The 20737-nt window shown below is 41.3% G+C and overlaps 1 protein-coding gene across 2 annotated transcripts; it reads right to left on the reverse strand.

Annotated features, from left to right (window-relative positions):
* Window positions 1-164: 164 nt before the first annotated feature.
* Window positions 165-18114, reverse strand: LOC132096796 (KN motif and ankyrin repeat domain-containing protein 4-like). Of its 2 annotated transcripts, none has more exons than XM_059502402.1 (10): window positions 17979-18114; window positions 15563-15636; window positions 13964-15439; window positions 13498-13579; window positions 11918-12256; window positions 11720-11804; window positions 6723-6942; window positions 4754-4896; window positions 4403-4603; window positions 165-504 (listed from the first exon to the last, which is right to left on the reverse strand). In XM_059502402.1, exons 2-10 carry the CDS (start codon window positions 15576-15578, stop codon window positions 394-396), a joined length of 2673 nt encoding a protein of 890 aa, XP_059358385.1. In that variant the 5' UTR covers window positions 15579-15636; window positions 17979-18114; the 3' UTR covers window positions 165-393. The 2 variants fall into 2 exon arrangements, with proteins under 2 accessions (XP_059358385.1, XP_059358386.1); XM_059502403.1 differs by having other exon boundaries at window positions 15563-15656; window positions 17991-18111.
* Between the last annotated feature and the right edge of the window lie 2623 nt (window positions 18115-20737).

Consider the following 20737-nt stretch of genomic DNA (forward strand, 5'->3'; position numbering starts at 1 on the left):
TTTTCCACAGTGACTTTATGTATATTAAGATGTCCATGGTAAGGGATTCTCTTCAGATGATTTACCATACTAAACTGAATCCTCTAAAATAGATAAGCAAATCATGCTGCTTTGAAGATGTCAGAAGATTTGTCTTCTTAAAATACACAGTCAACCACCCAAAGGATTTGGACTAGTTTTATAGAATAGTTTAATTTATTGACAAGATGACTCAGAATGAAACTGGGTTAGTTACAAAATATTTATTTCTGATCCGAGTTATAGAAAAGATGCACATTTAGCTGTTATTGTTACTTCTTGACTATTCAATTATAATATTGACATTTTATTGCTGATATTCTTAGTAGTTAACTGTACATGAATGATTATTGAAGTATAAATGACTGAGATGTTCTAAGAGACCTTGCATTTGTCTGTGCTCTTGGTTTCTGTGCGGGCTTTCAGGAGGTCTGCTATCTCTGTGTGAGAGGCCTGTGTTGCCAGAGATAACGCACTGCGACCGCCCTAGAGACAAAACAGAGATGTATGAATATGATACATGACATACAAAGATCTTAAAAGCATGTGGATATAGTCTGTCTTTTGTCATAGTGCTACAAGGCTAGTCAGTGACTTCATTCACATCAGTGTGAAATATGCTTCAGTTTTTTTTTTTTTTTTTTTATATATGTACTATACATGTACAAACAAAAAATAATGTATATACATTACTGTTCAAAAGTTTTGGGTCAGTAAGATTTTAATTTTTTTCTGGCAAAGATGCATTAAATTGATCAAAAGTGAAAAAAAATCCTTTCAAATTAATGCTCTTCTCCTTAATTTTCTTTGAGTCACAATTACCACAGAAATATTAAGCAGGACAAATGTTTTCAAAAGGAGTAAAAAAATAAAAAAATTTAGAAAAGCTATTTACCGTACTTTCCGGACTATAAGTCGCACATTTTTCCTAGTTTGGCTGGTCCTGCGACTTATAGTCAGGTGCGACTTATTTATCAAAATTAATTTGACATGAACCCATAGAAATTAACCAAGAGAAAACATTACCATCTACAGCCGCGAGAGGGCGCTCTATGCTGCTCAGTGCTCCTGTATACACTGAAAACATAGAGCGCCCTCTCGCGGCTGTAGATGGTAATGTTTTCTCTCGGTTCTAAATGAATGCGACTTATAGTCCAGTGCGACTTATATATGTTTTTTTCCTCGTCATGACGTAGTTTTGGACTGATGCGACTTAGTATCTCATCTCTTTTAGTTCAAAAACCTACTTTGAAAATGCAACAAACTACAAGTACTAATATTTTATAATAAAACAATAAATTCTATTTTAATTCGGTTTTAAACTCTGTATTTATCAAAGAATCCTGAAAAAATTTTATCTATTTAACTATTTTCAACATTGATTAGAAATGTTTCTAGAGCAGCAAATCCACATATTAGACTGATTTCAGAAGGATCATATGACACTGAAGACTTGAGTCATGATGCTGAGAATTCAGCCTTCCATCATAGGAATAAATGGCATTCTAAAATATGTTTGTGACGAGTGGGGCGGGGCCGAGGGACATGGGCCTCGAGACCGGTGGGACGAACAGGTGTAGTTCATCTCCAATCACTCCCCCGGCCTCGCTCCCATGTCCCTCGGCCCCGCCCCACTCGTCACATACCCCCATCGCCCCTCGCAGGCCGGGGGGTACTCCCGAGACTGCGCTCTACTCCCCCCCCCCCTCCCTCCGGGGGGGCCGCTCCCGGGGACCTGCGGGAACCTGGGGGTAGGACAGGCGAGGCGAGAGAAAAGGAGATGGAAGGAGGAGCGACAGAGACGAGAGAGGGGAGAGAGGAAAAAAAAAAAAAAAAAAATTCCGGTTCCCAGACGCACCGCTGCTCGGCCCTCCACCAGCTGGGTGATCTCCTCCGCGGTGCCTGGCGGTGGCACTGGACGGCCCTCGGCGGACGGCACGACACTCCTCCGCCGCCCGGTGGACGGCGACGGCTCCTCCGGTTTTGGGCAGCCGGCAGGAGTCCCCCGTTCCCTGCTCCTCCCCGTTCCGGCGGAGGCAGCAGGCTCCGGCCACCTGGCGAACGGCGCCGACTCCTCCGCTCCCTCACGGACGGCAGCCGTCTCTCCACATCGTGGGCGGCCGGTAGCGAGCTCGCCCGTCCCCGGCAACTCGCTCCAGTCCACCGCCTCGAGCGTCCATGGCGGCACACTCCTCGCCAGCTCGATGGCACCGCGGATTCACCACAGCGGCGAGGGATCTTCAGCAGCGCGTCCCTCCTTCTCCCGGGCTTCGGCACCACTGTAACGATACACCTTCATATTCATCCGGAAGAAGGAGGCGGGAACCGGCGGACAATCAAAAACATTTTAATAACAAAATAAACACAAAACAGCGCACCAGCCCCTCACGGACGACTGGTGCGCATAAAATAAAAACCACAACACAACTAAAAGCCCAGGCCTGGTCCTCTCTCGTCCTTCACTGTCGTCGCTCCAGTTTTATATCCTTCCATCTCCTCCATGGGCCTCGAGACCGGTGGGACGAACAGGTGTAGTTCATCTCCAATCACTCCCCCGGCCTCGCTCCCATGTCCCTCGGCCCCGCCCCACTCGTCACATACCCCCATCGCCCCTCGCAGGCCGGGGGGTACTCCCGAGACTGCGCTCTACTCCCCCCCCCCCCTCCCTCCGGGGGGGCCGCTCCCGGGGACCTGCGGGAACCTGGGGGTAGGACAGGCGAGGCGAGAGAAAAGGAGATGGAAGGAGGAGCGACAGAGACGAGAGAGGGGAGAGAGGAAAAAAAAAAAAAAAAAATTCCGGTTCCCAGACGCACTGCTGCTCGGCCCTCTACCGGCTGGGCGATCTCCTCCGCGGTGCCTGGCGGTGGCACTGGACGGCCCTCGGCGGACGGCACGACACCCCTCCGCCGCCCGGTGGACGGCGACGGCTCCTCCGGTTTTGGGCAGCCGGCAGGAGTCCCCCGTTCCCTGCTCCTCCGGATACCTTCACGGAGGCAGCAGGCTCCGGCCCCCTGGCGAACGGCGCCGACTCCTCCGCTCCCTCACGGACGGCAGCCGTCCCTCCCTATCGTGGGCGGTCGGCAGCGAGCTCGCCCGTCCCCGGCAACTCGCTCCAGTCCACCGCCTTGAGCGTCCATGGCGGCATCCTCCTCGCCAGCTCGATGGCACCGCGGATTCACCACAGCGGCGAGGGATCTTCAGCAGCGCGTCCCTCCTTCTCCCGGGCTTCGGCACCACTGTAACGATAAAAACTCCATAATCATCGGGAAGAAGGAGGCGGGAACCGGCGGACAATCAAAAACATTTTAATAACAAAATAAACACAACACAGCGCACCAGCCCCTCACGGACGACTGGTGCGCATAAAATAAAAACCAAAACACAACTAAAAGCCCAGGCCTGGTCCTCTCTCGTCCTTCACTGTCGTCGCTCCAGTTTTATATCCTTCCATCTCCTCCATGGGCCTCGAGACCGGTGGGACGAACAGGTGTAGTTCATCTCCAATCACTCCCCCGGCCTCGCTCCCATGTCCCTCGGCCCCGCCCCACTCGTCACAATGTTAAAACAGAAAATGGTTATTTGATTTTTTTATTATATTTCACAGTATTACTGTTTTTTTTAACAGTATTTTTATCAAATAAATGTAGCCTTGATGAGCATAAGAGTCTTCATACAAAACAGTACTGATCACAGATTTTTGAATGGTAATGTGTATATATGAACCGAACAGGTGGACATTAAACAAAAAGCTACTATCTGAAAGGTTGCAGGAAGTCTTTACAACCCCTGCTCTGTTTCAAATGATTTATTAGTTCTCAGAGCAGCTCTTCAGTTGTAATGTGACGCAGATGTCACCTGACTAACGCTCTAGTTAGCGGACCACTTTTATTTTGTCTTACATGCATCCACTCTCTTTTTCTTTCTCATTCTCTCACATAGAGGTGATAAAGGCATGTCTGTGTGGGATTATTTCATCTCCAAAGCAAGGATTTCTCAAACACAGAAAGTGACAAGTCTTTGTAAGAATTATTTGCACACTGGAGGCTGTCCGTTCCTGTTGTTTGTATGAAGAGTGTGAGGCTGACATCATGTTAACATGAACTGACCATTTCCAGAGATCAGACAGGATAGTGTCCAGCAGATGGCACTTTTTTACAGGTCAACTGTCAAGCAGAAACAGCTCACTGTTGCCATTCAACCCACACTGAACTTACTCCAGTCTAGAGAGCTGTTGTCTTACTCCAATAAAGTTTTGTATTTTTGTCACAGTGCATATACTAATTACCCTGTACAAATTATTAGCTCACTTCATACTGTAATGCATTCATGTGCAGTTAAAAAAATGGGAGAAGCAGCTAAAATGAAGTCATGCGCAAGAAATTACCTTGTCTTTTAAACTGACATCACAGTTTGCTTCCTCTAACAAAATTCGCACGATGCTGACGTGTCCCCGATCACAGGCGCTGATCAGTGGAGTGGTTCCTGCATGATCCTGGGCATCAGGATCCGCTCCCTGTTCTAGCAGAAGACGCACCATTGGGACACGTCCATGTCTTACTGCCAAGTGAAGAGCCGTTTGTCCCACCTAAAGACACATTTATTTAGAACCGAAACACATCCATCTTCTGAAACATTACAGAACATGCCAGATCTTATGCAAATCAGCAGCCTAATTCAAATAAATCATTTTGATGTAAAGTGTACACTGAGCCAGTTGGCCAATGCCTCCCGTCACCTGGCCAACACTGGCGTTGACGTCTCCAAGCTCCATCAGCTGCTGGACCACTTTCATGTCTCCTGGTGATTCTACAGCTGTCAAAGAGGCCAGCATGACAGCAGTGTAGCCAGACTTGTTTCTCAGGTCCACGTCACATACACCTAAGGTTAAGGGAAAGCAACACAACTTTTTTTGAATCACTTAAAATGTAAAGGATGCTGAAAATTAAACCTGAAGCAGGGCAAACTCAATGTCAATGTTCAAAGAAAGATGTATTTGGACAACATAGCTCTTTTTCAAGCCCTAGTGCGCTTTCGTCCTGTCTATCACCTTCTAAGACAGCATCCAAAATTAAATAGAACTCCACATGTGATAGATTTGGAACACTATTTAGGCAGCAACATGTGCGCCGCACTATAAATATAGCAGTACTCACAAGAAGCAGACAAGAGACACAAATGATGACGAATTTGATGTTATCATTTTGCTAAGCTAACCTTGCTATATTCAAAGCATAAAAAGACATAGCACACACAAAAAATCCATTGTCCAAGATGAGTTGGAAAGTGTGAGTACTTCTGTAGCTTCATTTAGCCACTTGTTAGCGACCAACTTTTTCAAGAGGTGTTGAAAGCTTTAAAAATGGGGGTGAATAGAATAGAATGTCATGGAATAAAACATGAAAACATTTGAGCTTTTGTTAACCACAGACCTTATTTCAAGTATTTAACTAAAAAAATAATAATAATAACCCATTGTCTTCAGGCCGATGGAATTGCAAAAAATATTGGTTTTATGACACACTCCTGCACCACTCTATTAATGCATGTCAGTACTAATTTAAAGGGTTGGTTCACCCAAAAATGAAAATACTGTCATTATTTACTCACCCTCATGTCGTTCCAAACCTGTAAGATCTATTTGATGAATTCCGAGAGCTTTCTGACCCTTCATAGATGGCAACGCAACTGACATGCTCAAATTCCAGAAATGTAGTAAGGACTTCGTTAATATCACGGATGAAATGAAACTGTTGAATAAGGTTGTTATTACAACCGTAATCTTATTAAGCTATGAGAATCCTTTTTGTGTGCAAAGAAAACTAAAATAATGACTTTATTCAACAATTTCTTCTGTTCTGTGTCAGTCTTGGACTCGCGGTCATGAGGGTATCATGATGCTACATGTAGTGCTGCTGATGCAGGAGCCATTTTTTGGTTCACAGGTAGAAAATGGATAAACAATTTCAAAATTCGTTTTCCCTTTGTGGGCGGTCATGACGCCCCTTTCTGCCGATTGGTCAACCAAATCTGAGCCGGTGACGTCATCCTCTGTTCATTCAGCAAAATAATAGTCCTCTGCTACTGTAGGGGGCAGGTCCTAGATTGGCCTTTCTTCTGTGCAACCTAACGCATTTCACAGAAATATTTATTTCAGAAATTTCAGTCGGACTCCGCACCCAGCCTGTTTTATATACCTGTGTGCATGTAGTTAAATCTGTATGGTAAAGCTGCGCTTACCAATAGACAGCGCAGAACAGGTGAGAAGCACAGATTTTAAAAATAATAATAATAAAATAACATTTTCTCATGAACCAAAAAAATGAAAATAAAGCAAAATCCTAGTTTTTCTTAATTTTTTAGAACAAATGAATAAAGCTCTCAGATTTCATCTAAAATATCTTAATTTGTGTTCCGAAGATGAAAAAAATGTCTTACTGTTTTAGAACGATATGAGGGTGAGTAAATATTTTTTAAAAATTCATTTTTGGGTTAACTGGGAGAACTCTTTTAATGAAGGGATAAAATGCTGTCTAAGTAGGCCGCTACTTTAGCTAGGTTTTTGAATAGTTGTAGTTTGCAATCACAGTGAGAAAGTTTTTATAATGTAATTTCCCACACCATAATTAAAGACCTGTTTTAAAACATTTATTTTCAAACAGTGAAAAATAAGAGCAAATGAAACAAAGTAGTATGTCCTTACTGACCTGTGTCTAAAAGAAGCTTGACGATGCTGAAGCTACAATGTGACACGCTATAATGCAAGGCAGTGTTCCCATTATCATCCGCCATGTTGACCAGGAACTGAAGGACTGTAGGTGTTTGTGAGTTAACCTCGTTGAGATACACTTCAACAGTGTCAGCACATGCTCCCTCCTCAGCAGAGATGTGAAACCACTGCTGGAACATCACGGTGAGAGCCTGACTCTGCAAATCAGCAAAGGAGGCCAATATTGGAGTTAACACTCAACATAAAACATCAGATTCCTTTTCCTCTGCATAGTACTGTGGAACTCGTTATCTGGCAGGGTCAGACTTGGCAGAGGAGGCAAATAGTCCTTTAGCAGGTGGTTTTCTCCAAAGTGTAACAACTAACAGTTCACTTACTACAATGACAATCTGCCTGGAGGTACCTGAGATTAAGGGTCAGATTTACTCAAAGCTCTTGCACCAGCAGAAACCTTCTTTTGGCATTAAAACATGCTGCCAGGATTTACTAATGACACAGACAAATTATTGATGAAAAGGTGCCCAGCCAGCAATGACATTTGGGGCCCAGATGAGGGCTTCATGGGCAGCAAATGTGGGCCCCATTATGGGCTTGTACCCTGGATCCACATTGGGGCAAGCCGTGGAAGCCCAGACATACTAAAAGTGGGAACTGTAAGGGTACTGCATGGGTCTTAATTGGGCAATTCATGTCAGACCCATTTGGGCCCCACCTGCCTAAATGGGTCTAAAGTGGGTTTGTACCCAGGATCAAGCCGTGGATGCCCAAGTGGGCTTTAAAAGGGATCTATAAGGGTGTTATGTGGGATCTTAACCGGGCAATTCATGACAGACCCATTTGGGCCCCCCCAGCTTAAAGGGCGTTTAAAATGGGCTTGCACCTGGGATCCACACGGGGGCCAGCCGTGGATGCCAAGATGGGTTTTAAGTGGGACCTGTAAGGGTCTTATGTGGGTCTTAACTGGGTAATTCATGTCAGACCAATTTGGGCCCCACCTGCCTAAAGGCTTGCACCAGGATTCAACCGTGGATCTAAGAAAACAATCTAAGAAAAACTAAAAACGAAGAATGAATATAAGTCTTAGATAAATACAAGACACTTGACGCTTTGAACGTCAAGAAATATATTGTTAAATTGAACAACTAAAATGATCTTTAAAAAACAATTTAAATGTCACAACAAATCAAAAATATTTAAAAAAAAAATCTCTCCAAAAAATACATTAATACCAAATACACTCATAGCATCTGTGTGGTGGACGCTCCTTTTTCCGGCCATGCCCACTCAGCCCATAAATATGCCATGCAGGACCCATGTGTTCCCAGTTCAAACCCATGCCCACTCAGTCCATAAATATGCCATTCAAGACCCATATATGTGTTCCCAGTTCAAACCCATGCCCACTCAGCCCATAAATTTGCCATTCAAGACCCATATATGTGTTCCCAGTTCAAACCCATGCCCACTCGGCCCATAAATAGGCCATTCAAGACCCATATATGTGTTCCCAGTTCAAACCCATGGCCACTTGGCCCATAAAAATGCCATGCAGGACCCATATGTGTTCCCAGTTCAAACCCATGCCCACTCAGCCCATAAATATGCCATTCAAGACCCATATATGTGTTCCCAGTTCAAACCCATGGCCACTTGGCCCATAAAAATGCCATGCAGGACCCATATATGTGTTCCCAGTTCAAACCCATGCCCAGGGGCGTCGGACTGGGGGGGTAAAGGGTACCGAGTACCCAGGGCCCGAGGCAGGGGGGGGGCCCTTAGAAGTCAGTTTTCTATACATACATATACATGCACTAACATTTGTATAGCATTTATGTACAACTAAAAAAGTTCCTGTGCAAAACTAAACTTGTAGTTAGGCGCTGGTTTGGTATAAAAAAGTCATTTTCATGCTGTGCAGGGCCCCACACCCCTCTCGAATCAATGCAAATGGTACGACCCGCAGGGATTGAATCAGTTGATGAGACAGGAGCTGGAGTGAGCCGTGAAGAGTCATGTCTCTCCTTAAGAAAGGAATATCAGGGGCTGCTCAAAAACGAAAAGAGAAGCAGAATAAAGAGAGAAGGGCAAATGAGGGCAAGCAGTTGCTCACAAATTTTTTTGAAAAGAGAGGTGAGCTCCAAATGCATCATCAAGCATTGACATTGTTTTAACATAAATATCTACTCCCGGTAGAATAGCATACATTTATGTTTGCATTTATGAATAATATACCAATACTTTATAGTATCACACCCTTCATAGCGAGCAAACAATGTTTCTGATTATTACATGGCTTGGCTGAATTCCAATGTAGAATGCGGTCTGTTATTTCTTGATAACAGACCGCTGCGAAGTATAACAGACCGTTGCCATGAAAAACAGCGCGTTGCTATGGACGCGGAACGGACTATTTTCTTTGGCGGAAGCAATACAATCGTTTTTAAATCAATAAACTCCTTTTTAAATCAATAATTCGTGGCAAATTATTTATTTATTTTGTGGGTAGCCATGTAATAAGCGGGATAATGTATAGAGAGGCGGTCGTTATAGCGAATAACAACCCCGACAGGCTGAACAGGACCCCGACACGAAGCGGAGGATAATGTAAATCTAACATTATACATTATCCCTTACGTAAATAACAGGGAGTGAGAAGCAGACGGAGCTCAACACACTGCCACTCCAGGCAGCTGCCTAAACGCTTGTCTCCTCTTCTGCTGCAGTTCTCCCCACTCTCAGAGTCAGAAGTTTACATGAAAACACTGTATATTTCCCTCCATTGTCAAAATCTAACACCCGCGAAAACACCGATCGTTAGCGCCTATTTTACCGCATTGTTATGCAAATTAGCTCGCACACGCTCTTACATTAAGTACAGGATTGTTCTCAGTATAATAATGCACATCTTAATGATTGAAAAATGACTTATTTTAAAACATAATTCAAAGACTGAATCTCTAGTTTGGCGATTAGTTTACCCTGTGATTCTATAGTCTAGTCTGCATTTATTTTAAACAGACAAATAATCATCAATTATCTTGTACTTAGCCTACACTTAAAAAAAAAGGTATTGTGACAATAAAGGATATTTTAGCAACCATTTGAAGCCATATATTTCAGTTTCAGAGTCAGACCCTGCAGCAGCAGGCCCCTCATCATGGCTAGGTGAAAGCAGTGACAGTGAGGTGGATGTGAGTGTGACAGTGAGACAAGGTGAGCTTTTTAACACTTAGTAATTAGTAATTAAGTGTTAAGAGGAAATAAGCAAAATTAGTACATTGTTATTGTACACATTTAAACTTTAAAGTGTAATTCCTAATTACAGTTTAAAGTTTAAATGTGTACAATAACAATGTACCCATTTTGCTTATTTCCTCTTGTAGCAGAGGCAGAAATAGAAGATGAGGTTGATATTCATATAAGTGATCAGAGGGAAAGTGAAGAATGTGATGAAGGTAGTCAGGAGCAGGAGGACAGAGCTGAAGAGGAAAGAGAAGAGAATGAGAGACTTAGGGGATACTGGAGAGGGATTGGCAGAGGACCCAGGATTATGGCCAACAACTCTTACTGATAAGCACAGGAAAACTATTGTTCAAATGCTAGCAAAAAACTGGACTTTAAAGACCTGATCAGCAAATTTGCGCATGCAAAGACCCGTCAATGGGCATTTAGTAAAAACTGACATTATTTAGTTTGTGTTTCAGACCAAAGTTTTTCTCATTTGGTATGGTCATTTTCAGAACTGCTTTACAGTATATTTGATTTAGTCCAGGTTTGGACCTGCTAGACCTTTTGTCATCTCAGTAAGTAGTACTTTCGACAATAAAACAAAAATATATTAATCAGAGTGTGGCCTATTTTGTTTACATTTTAAGTGTTTTTATGATAAAAATGCAATACCTTACCCATTGGTATCACTATGGTATTGGGGGCCCAGCAAGATGGTTTGTACCCAGGGCCCAAAATTTGGTGCTACGCCCCTGCCCATGCCCACTCATCCCATAAATATGCCATGCAGGACCCATATATGTGTTCCCAGTTCAAACCCATGCCTACTCAGCCCATAAATATGCCATTCAAGACCCATATATATGTTCCCAGTTCAAACCCATGCCCACTTGGCTCATAAAAATTCTATGCAGGACCCATATATGCATTCCCAGTTCAAACCCATGCCCACTTGGACCATAAATATGCTATGCAGGACCCATATATGTGTTCTCAGTTCAAACCCATGCCCAATTGGCCCATGCCGGTCCATTATGGGGCCCTTGTAACCAGCTCATATGGGCTTCCTATGTGGGACTCATAACACAAAACCTACATGGGACCCGCTGATTTCCCACACAGTAACCATGGAACCCGTAATTAACCCATCTGGGCCCCACATGTCATTGCTGGCTGGGTGTGGACACAGTATAGCATGGACACGGTTTTTACAACCAACCTTGTTGCATATGCATTTGTAAGTTTTGTTTTCAGAATTAAAATTTATGAGAGGAGAGTATTTAAATGAATCATGCAGTTTGATTTACTAAGCTTTGCACAAGTCAGTTAACTGGTATGAGTGGCATTTTTAATGCCGAAAAAGCATGCCTTAATCTTTAATCTGTGCTTGAAATGGCTGCGATAGTTTCTAATTTGTGATGCTCTTGGTAGATTGCATTATGGAAATTATATGGATTTGTTTATGTTCTTTAATTTCCTCACTGTCAGTAGATCACCCACAGAACTTTACACGCTTGTAGGCTCTTTTATGGGATTCCGGTCTCATGCCAAATTGCCCTGATTAGTAAATCTGGCCCTATACTGTATGTCTTGCTCAAAGGTTCATTGGGGGTGGTTCATGACTCATTCCCTGCAGGGGGAATTGGACCAGTAACTTTTTGTCACTAGCTTCAAACTAGTACACACAACTGCCTAAGATAGACAAGCAGGAAGTATTACATACAAACTAGTTAAGTTGAATATTACCATTTCATCATCAGGCTCTGACACTTTATCCATGTGGTCTCTCAGGAAATAACATGCGTCTATGAAATCTTTATCAACAGCTTCCCTGGCGGGAGGACAGATAGTTTCCAATAGTGTTTAAAATGTAAAAGAAATGTAAGAATTTAAAAGTTAAAAATTTAAAAATTTAAAAGAAACCTAAAGATGAAATCATCTCACCTGTTTTCCTTCATAGTCTGGGATTTCTGATCTGAGTCCATGCTAAAAGAAATGCAATCCTTCTTCTCTTCCTCTGTTTGATCCTCTAGAGCTCTCGTCTGACTTGTTTTCTTGTGTAGATATTCTTGTTTTGTGGTCTCTACATCTATGGTATCTTCTTTTGGACTGAATTCTGCATTTTTACTTTTGTGTGTTTTTTTTCCGCTGGAATCTGTTATCCATGTGGTCCATAATTTGCCTTCCTCTTTAGTTGTATTCTTCTTAAGGCCAACATCCACTTCTGCACTGCATCCACTCAGTTTAATAGCATTACTTATTCCCTCTGTCTCCACGCTCCCACTTCAGAATGTTGAAGGTCAAAGAGTATTAGTATTCTGAATCTGAAGTCACTGTTATAGTGGATTAGTCTGAAGTCATTATGTATGACTACACAAAAAAACTAAAAACTTTCTATTCCAAGACCATTTGTACTGTTTAAAGGGGAGGTTGACTGGTTTGTTTCTAGGTTGGATTGTGTTAATGGGGTGCAGTCTAAAATGTTTTCATGTTTCTTAAAAAAAAAAAACGCATTATTTTTCACATAATTTACCTTTATTCCACACTGATCTGTCCCTTCTCTGTCAAACGCCTCGATTATTTCCTGTTATTATGAAGCCCCTCCCTCAGAAATAAGCGATGAGCTGAGATTGGTCAGCTGGCTCAGTTTGTTGTGATTGGCTAAACCACCTCGAGCACGTCTGAACATCCTGCCCCTCAAGTTCAGAATGTGCTCTGGTTGTATTGTAAACAATCACTTCCTTTTTATTGCTTATCAATCGGCGTCCGATTGAAATGCACAGAATATTAAGGAAGAGGATCGCATAGAACCTATGCAAGCACGGCTCTTAATGGTATGTTTGTTTGTTGTTGTCTCTTAATTTTAGATACACTGTTATTTGTAAATGCTACTGCTTATGTTAGCTTTTAATATACGGTTTTATTCTGATTAAAGCTTTAATACAGTACAGCAACCGTAGGCATGTCAATGTATAACGCTTCTTATTGTTATGTGAAAATAAGTGTATAAATGGAACAGTTTGTTGGAGTTGATCTGACGATCTGAGTGAGACAGGGATAGAGAGAGAGAGAGAGAGAGATGCAGAGCAGGGCGCCATGAGGAACAGTATTAAGAACCGCTGTTTTAGAACATTGGTTTTGAAACTTGTGAATCCATAAGAATCATTAGAAGACAGAATCGCGATTCATATACAGTATGAACAGATTTTTTGTGCCCCTAGTTTTCTCTTCCTCTTCTCTAAAGCAGCAAAACATGCCCTCGCCCCCTTTGTTGCATGTTCCCTGGGGTGGGATTTATCTTGGTTTGTGACATAACAGACCTGGGAAGAAGCTCGTTGTAGTCCCTTACCAGATGTTTTTGTAGGCATTAAACTGCTAGAATTTTAAATTAAACCCCCGTTGCAACTTTGTAGATATTGTTTATGCTCAAACAGCAACATTACACACTAACTAACGTTTAAAAAGTTAAATCGCAATCAACCACCCCTTTAACATAAAATTGCCCATAGTGGTGATATATTTACCTGTCTCTTATGCTGATTGTCTTCAGATGTTCTGTCTTGGGGTTCTCTCCTACTTCTGGAAGAACTTCCATCATTTTACAGTCTTGCAATTCACAGAAAAGCCACAAAAGACCATCATACACATTAACATCATACAATGTCAGTAGAAGAAATAGCACATGTAAAATAGCTTGCAACTTAGACAGTATCCTCAAAAAATAAACATTTTAGTTTATTATCCCCTAAAGCAGGGAAGGATCTCCAACCCTGCTCCTGGAGAGCTAACGTCCTGCAGACTTCAGTTCCAACCCTGCTCCAACACACCTGTCTGTAATTATTGAGTAACCCTGAACACCTTGATTAGCTGGATCAGGTGTGTTTGATTGGAGTTATAGCTGAAATCTGCAGGACGTTAGCAGGGTTGTAGACCTTTGAGGGTACCCCAGTGATAAGCTGTTGTACCTCTAAAGGTGCAATTGAGTCATACCTGGTTGTGAAGCATCAACAGTAGGAAACACACAGAGGGTAAGAAGGGTGACTAAAGTTGTTAACTGCTTTTGAATAGTGCAGACACGTGGAGGCAAGTGATCTGAAGACATTTTCCCTGAAGAGTCATCTTTGCAAAGGCATTCCCACTGCTCCTGAAGGAGCTCTTGTAATCTTTTCACATGGTGCTCCATGTCTGCATGTGATACTGGAGGCTGATCCAGAACTTGAGGGGTGGTTTCCATCTTTTGCCCTCTTTCCTGCAGTTCTACCACAGTTACAAGACTTTGTGTACTTACTAAGGAGCTCTCAGATGAAATCACCTTGGCCAGTGTGCACTCCATTTCAAGCTGTATGGTCAACTGCTTGATCTTGTCATCCTTGAGAAGACTTTCCTCTACTTGCTGCTTCAGCAAAGCTCTGGTCTTGTCCAGCTCTACCTCAATTTCATGAAGTTTCTGTTCCAGCCAAACAACTTTTCTCTGGAGTGTTTCAGTGAGAGACTTAGTTTTGTCTCCGTTTTCCAAGAGGTCTCTTTCTCGCAAGACCGTCTGACGTCTTTCAATCTCTGGAAGGATTCTTTCAGTAACTGAAGTTATTACAACTGCATCAACTTGTTCAGAAGAAGCCTTGACATTTTCCTCTAGCCGGTCATATTCTCGATTCATCCAGTCATCACTTGCTTTGTCTTGATTTTCACTGGCAGTTGAAGGAGTGTCCCAGTTATTTATGTGTAGAGGATCAGTAAGAACATCCTGTGGCTCAGTGGTTTTGTTTTGGGAATATAACTGGAGTAAAAGTCTCTCTCGCTCCTCCTGCATAATACATATCTGTGCCTTGAGCTCAGGAATGACTCTGATTTCCTCTTCCAATTCCCCAACTCGTTCAAGAGCTGCAGTTAGCCGCTGGATGGTCCCGTTTGGTCTACCCATCCTGCTGTCTGAAGTGTAGAATAATTCTTCAGAGGAGCCATTTTCTTGCATTAGACATTCCTTGGGGCTGCTGGGGCTGGTTGGATCCTCAGATGACTCGGAGCGCTTTCTTAGTAAAACAGTCAAGGGTAAACTGGAGGCTCTCAAGAGATTTGGCCTGACATAACATCCTAAGGGCTGCTCATCAAAAGCCTCCATCTCTGCAGATGTGAAGGACTTGTAGATGGGTTCTCCCCTGTCACTAGATCGAAACTCAAAATGTTGTTGAGAATCTCTTAGTTTGGTTTTGGGCCAAAAAGTGCTGACTGAGTTCCATTCTGTAGCTCTACATCCATACCCCGGAAGGCTTAAGTTACGTGACAGGATGTCATTATTTCGTCCTCTTTGCCTTCTCTGCATTGGCACCCTCCTAATGGTGTTACCCTTCTCAATGTCATCAACATACTTGAGAAAGTCCAGGTCCAGATGGAATCCATAGGGTGTCTCTACAGAATAGGTAGGTGGCCTTCTTTGGCTCCCATTCTCTTTTGGAGAGATGCCGTTCTCTAAAAGAAAAACACAAGGGTGAGATGCAGAAGTGATGCACAGTATGCAAAACAGTACAAATGTATTTAGACCACTGGAACTGCAGTACCACACATTCCTAAACAAAACTGTATGATTCATACCTTTCTTGGTTTCCATTGTTCTTAGCAGAAGTCTGTTTTCAGCTTCTTGTGGTTTTAAGTCTGTCTCCTGCCTCCTGAGGACAAAAATACATTGCTGTTAAGTGTTAGGTGAAACAGAATCAAGTACTTCTGAATGCTGTGAACACAAGTTGAGATCGAAGTAGTTGCATGAGTATTTTGTAGATTTACAGAAGAAGACTCTTTCTCTCTATCCCTCCGCATCTCTCCCTCTCTCAACCTCGCTTTGACCACACTGCACTTTCAAGACACCACAGAAGCAGCCACAGACCAAACAATGTGAGCTATGCAGTAAACACACAAATAGCTGAGACCAAACACTTCCACTGGCTCGCATACACACAGACAGACACACATAAACACCTTGGCATCGCTCACACTGGAAGGAAGACTCCATCTTATCAAAAATTACAACAGCCCTTCTTTCATACCTGTCTGTTCCACCATTCTACTCTATCAGTAGAGATCAGCCGGACAAACACACAAATGGATCGAAACACAAAAATGGGGCTAACCTTTTTTGGTTATGGCATACCTCAGAACCTGGCTATGCTAAGGTAGGCTAATCTTAAAGTACTGATATAACAATTGAGGTATATGAGTCCTGTCAGACAAAAAATGCATTGCTGATATAGTCTTAGGCTGATAGGAAAAGGAAAAGGCTCCAGGATTCTTGTCAGAAACACACTTATAGAAAATATCCTGACCAATGTTTCCTGTATCCTGAAGGTCCATAAACAGCCACTGAACAAGAGGGTATCTAATCTAACTTCTAGTAGAGTTTAGCCCTAGCCCTAATTAAACACACCTAAACTGGTCTTCAGGATCATTAGAAATTTCTAGGCAAGTGGGTTGGAGGTAAACCCTGCAGGAAAGTGGCCCTCCAGAAGCAGGATTAGTCACACCTGTTGTGTAGGTTTATTTGGTCACTTTCACAATGTAGTATGTGTTCACAGAGTAAGGCACACTCCATTTCACAGAAATGATTATTGTTGGGGAAAAACTCTCCTCTCATTAAATGTAATTCTCTCCACTGCATTCTTTCTTACACCACAAGTTGGACTGAAACTCAAGACAACTTAAAAACTGCTACCGCTGTAAAAAACAAAATTTAAAAAACACTGTGTACTCTGAAAGGAGCGGACAAAAAGGCTTGGAGGATGGAAAAAAAGACTAAACTGGAAGCTTGAGAGGAAAAAACATTTTAGAGAGTTTTAAACTTGTTTGGAATTTTTTTAAATTTGAATTTAGTCATATACAAGGAAACTTTGCTGCACAATGAATAACGTTAAATGACTGTGTGGTTTTTCTAAGTGAGTCTTTTGATATCTCTCCTAATTGTGCTATCACTAAAATGTGTCTCTCCTGTTTATCTCTGAATAACATATGTTATGCTAGCTTTGTTTTGACATGCACATTTAACAGCTCAAGTAGACCTGATTCACTGTCACATAAAACAGACTGCTGGTCCTGCACAATTTCTCACTCACTCACATTTTTAACACACACACAATAGACAGACGTTTCACTCTTCCTGTTTGGCCCTGTAAGCGGTGTGGTTTCCTTGGCTCAGATCCTCATTCTTTCTCCTCTGTTTGGAGCTGGCTGGAGGACTAAAGCCAAAGATCAGTTCTCCTGCTCTATGACCCCCATCACCCTTTCACTTTATGGAGAGAGAAGGGGTGTTGGAGAGTCTCTGCTACTGGACATTTCAGAATGACTACTGTGACTATCTATCTATCTATCTATCTATCTATCTATCTATCTATCTATCTATCTATCTATCTATCTATCTATCTATCTACACGTTCTTATCCTAAGAGTGTTGTTCCATCTTTCCCTCTGTGTGATTTTTTTTCCATGTCCACAGAATTTGGTCCATGCCGATAATCTTGGCTCTCTGCCAGCAGCAATATGTGCACGCACACCAGTTACATGAGAAGACATGTGTGCAGCAAAGTAAATTCTGACTCGCTGTATAATCAAACACACGTGAAACACTTGGTGCCTAAGAAACATTCAAAACCAGTCTTCTAAAGTCGCCATCTGAAGCCTCCTTTTCATTGGCTCCTGTCACACAAACTAAGCAGTTCAGGACATCTCTCGATTGTTTAACTGACACAGTCATTACAGTAGAGGAAGGTCTTTGAATCTCATTCGAAAATATAAAAAATAAACTCAAAAATAAACAAATGATGTATCATATGGAAGCAAAATGACACTCAGTTTACACTAAATCACTTTTTTGCAATATTCTAAAAGCTTAGAAAAAAGTACATTCCTGGGCACCCAGAGTTTAAAGACATCCTCAGAGATTCAAGATATCCTTTGACATTACTTCTCTAATGAGTTGTTTAAATATTCACACTTAAATTTATATTTTAAGGCTGTATCTTACCTTAAACATCACAAGTCTGCCATTATGTCCTTTCTTTGCTGGAGTTTAGCCTTCTTCACTTTTCTCCTTCTTCTGAGAGGCTTCAGAGGGGAAGGCAGACAAAAGACATTTGAGCAATGCCAATGTAAAATTCTTGCAAAACATAAGCAGTGTTATTGTGTGTTGAACAGGAGGAGGGTTGTGGGCACTCCAGCCTTTCATGACTCCGCCTCCCACCCAATCAGAGCCACTGGGTGGGAGGCAATCTGCATTATTCCTCCAATCAAAATACAACGGCGAGTTCAACAACTGAGTGGGAGGAGCTTTGTGCATAACTGTATATGAGGGATGTTTCTCAAAACAGGATCCATGTGATGGCAGGGGGCCCAAGTTTAGTAATACAAAACTAGCCCCACATGAAACTGGGTGAAAGAGGACCCTAGTGTAACCCGTCAGAATCTGAGAGCACATGTGGCTAAATATGCCACCCACACACTTTAGGTAATTCAATCCACTGTAACACAGTGCTCACCATCCATTATAATCATGGAAATAGTGCAGGGCTTCTCATGAGTATAGGGCACAGAGTGGCTGAGGCACTCTCAGGACATGCCATTCATTCTTTATCTATCTCCTCTTTCCTCTGGTCTTTTTTTTTTTTATATTATTGGAGATTTTCAGCAACAGCATCAACAAGGCAATGCTTATTGAGTATAGAAATCAGGAAAGGCTGACTACGTTTACAAGAATTTAAAATGCTGAAAAATTCATTCTCTCTTTCTTCCATTTTAGCTCCCCTTGTGAAAAAGAAGCACACTTATATTTAAAAAAGATTACATATTATGAAAATAACACTTTAAAGAGTGCAAATTAAATGTAATGTTTTTGGACAAAATTGTATGTTACATTTAAATGAAAATGTAGCTTTATTATAGTTAAAATTTATATGAAATGCAGTTGAATATAAGAGTGTTTTTAACCCATTTATTTATTTATTTTATAATTACTTCTAAAGTAAACTAAAACATACTTTAAAGCCATTTTATTGAAAATTGTGTCATTTATGTAAATAAACATTTGTTATACTCAGTTGTTACACAGCTTTTAGTACATTTAAAAAAAATATTAACTTTAATATATTGAATAAAACTATACTTTTAACTACAATTAAAATTCGAATTGAGCGTTTTACACGTCACATCAAAATAAATGTACTATAAAGCATGACAAAAGATTATTTTAAAAATTATGATTTAAAATGTAGTTTAAAGCAGAACTTTTAAATGGTCATTATTATAATGTGCTCCTTTTAAAAGTTAAGAAACATAGTCCTAACTGTATTCTCCTTACGTTCATTTAAGCAACACTTATATTTGTATCTGACTGTTTGACTAACATGCGCAGTGGGATATAAAGCAGCCACATGAAAATGCTCTGCTTGCATGTGACACCCACCAAACAGAAAGACTTCAGTCATCTGAGGTGGTCCTGCAAGACTGATGGGAACAAGCATGCATAACTAGACTTCCACAGTTATCAGTGATGAAAGAAACATGCAGGTCCACTTTACTTTGGCTAATGGTCGCCAGCTGCCTTTGCCTGTTTGTCTTTTTCAGTAAACAGTTGCCATTTGTCAGCAACATTATTTAATAGGCTTAACACTGTTAGTGTTTAATGCAAAATCCATGTAAAAAACACACACACACACACACGTTTCTTTTTGTGAAAAGTGGAGACATCCCATAGGCGTAATGGTTTTTATACTGTACAAACTGTATATTCTATGGCCCTACACCAACCCTAACCCTAACACTAACAGGAAACTTTGTGCATTTTTACTTTCTCAAAAAAACTCATTCTGTATGATTTATAAGCGTTTTAAAAAATGGGGACATGGGTTATGTCCTCATAAGTCACCCTCTCCTTGTAATACCTGTGTCATACCCATGTCATTATACAGAGATGTGTCCTGATATGTCACAAAGACAAGAGCACACACACACACACACACACACACACACACACACATATATATATATATATATACCCCCCAAAAAAATTCCCCAATGTCTCTGGCACTTATAGCCCTGGTACTTTGAATCTAAGGGTGAGAAAATACATGCAAAAATATATGCGATATATAAAAATAACATTTTTAGGGACAAATGACAGTTTTCTGAAAATGGGTCCTTTACAGTTTTCAGAAGCTCATTTATGCAAATTCATTTGAATGGAATCAGTTTTAATGGTGTCTAGGAGAGAGTGAACAATATTAGCATATAAAACACTTCACTGCTTATGACTTTAATGCTTATTAGATTAGTTATGTGGGCAGAGGTGGGCAGAGTACCCAAAAACTGTACTCAAGTAAAAGTACTTATTGAAATATTTACTCAAGTAAAAGTAAAAGTACTAGTCTGAATAGTTACTTGAGTAAGAGTAAAAAAGTATCGGATAAAAAATCTACTCAAGTAGTTAGTTACTAGTTACTTTGGGTCATATATACTGAGCCTATTTTTATTAAGATATATAGATAAAATGTATGTAATGTATGTGTGTGTGTATAAATATATACATTTCATCAGCCTTTACTCCAGTCTTCAATGTCACATAATCCTTCAGAAATCATTCCGATATGTTGATTTACTATCAATGATGTTCTTTTTATCATAATCCTAAACAAAATGTCACAGATTCCAAAAAAATATTGAGCATCAAAACTGTTTCCAGAACTGGTAATAAATCAATATATTAGAATTATATTTTGAAAGATCTCTGAA

The sequence above is a fragment of the Carassius carassius genome, chromosome 20 (assembly GCF_963082965.1).
Source record: "Carassius carassius chromosome 20, fCarCar2.1, whole genome shotgun sequence".
Taxonomy (NCBI): Eukaryota; Metazoa; Chordata; class Actinopteri; order Cypriniformes; family Cyprinidae; genus Carassius; species Carassius carassius.

Bases quoted from the DNA above. Each gene is read 5' to 3' on its own strand.
- LOC132096796 (XM_059502402.1), bottom strand. The intron at 4,897-6,722 runs GTCAGTAAGGAC...CCTTAACCTTAG, and splicing joins CAAGCTTCTTTTAGACACAG to GTGTATGTGACGTGGACCTG. The intron at 4,604-4,753 runs GTGACGGGAGGC...ATGTGTCTTTAG, and splicing joins TCAACGCCAGTGTTGGCCAG to GTGGGACAAACGGCTCTTCA.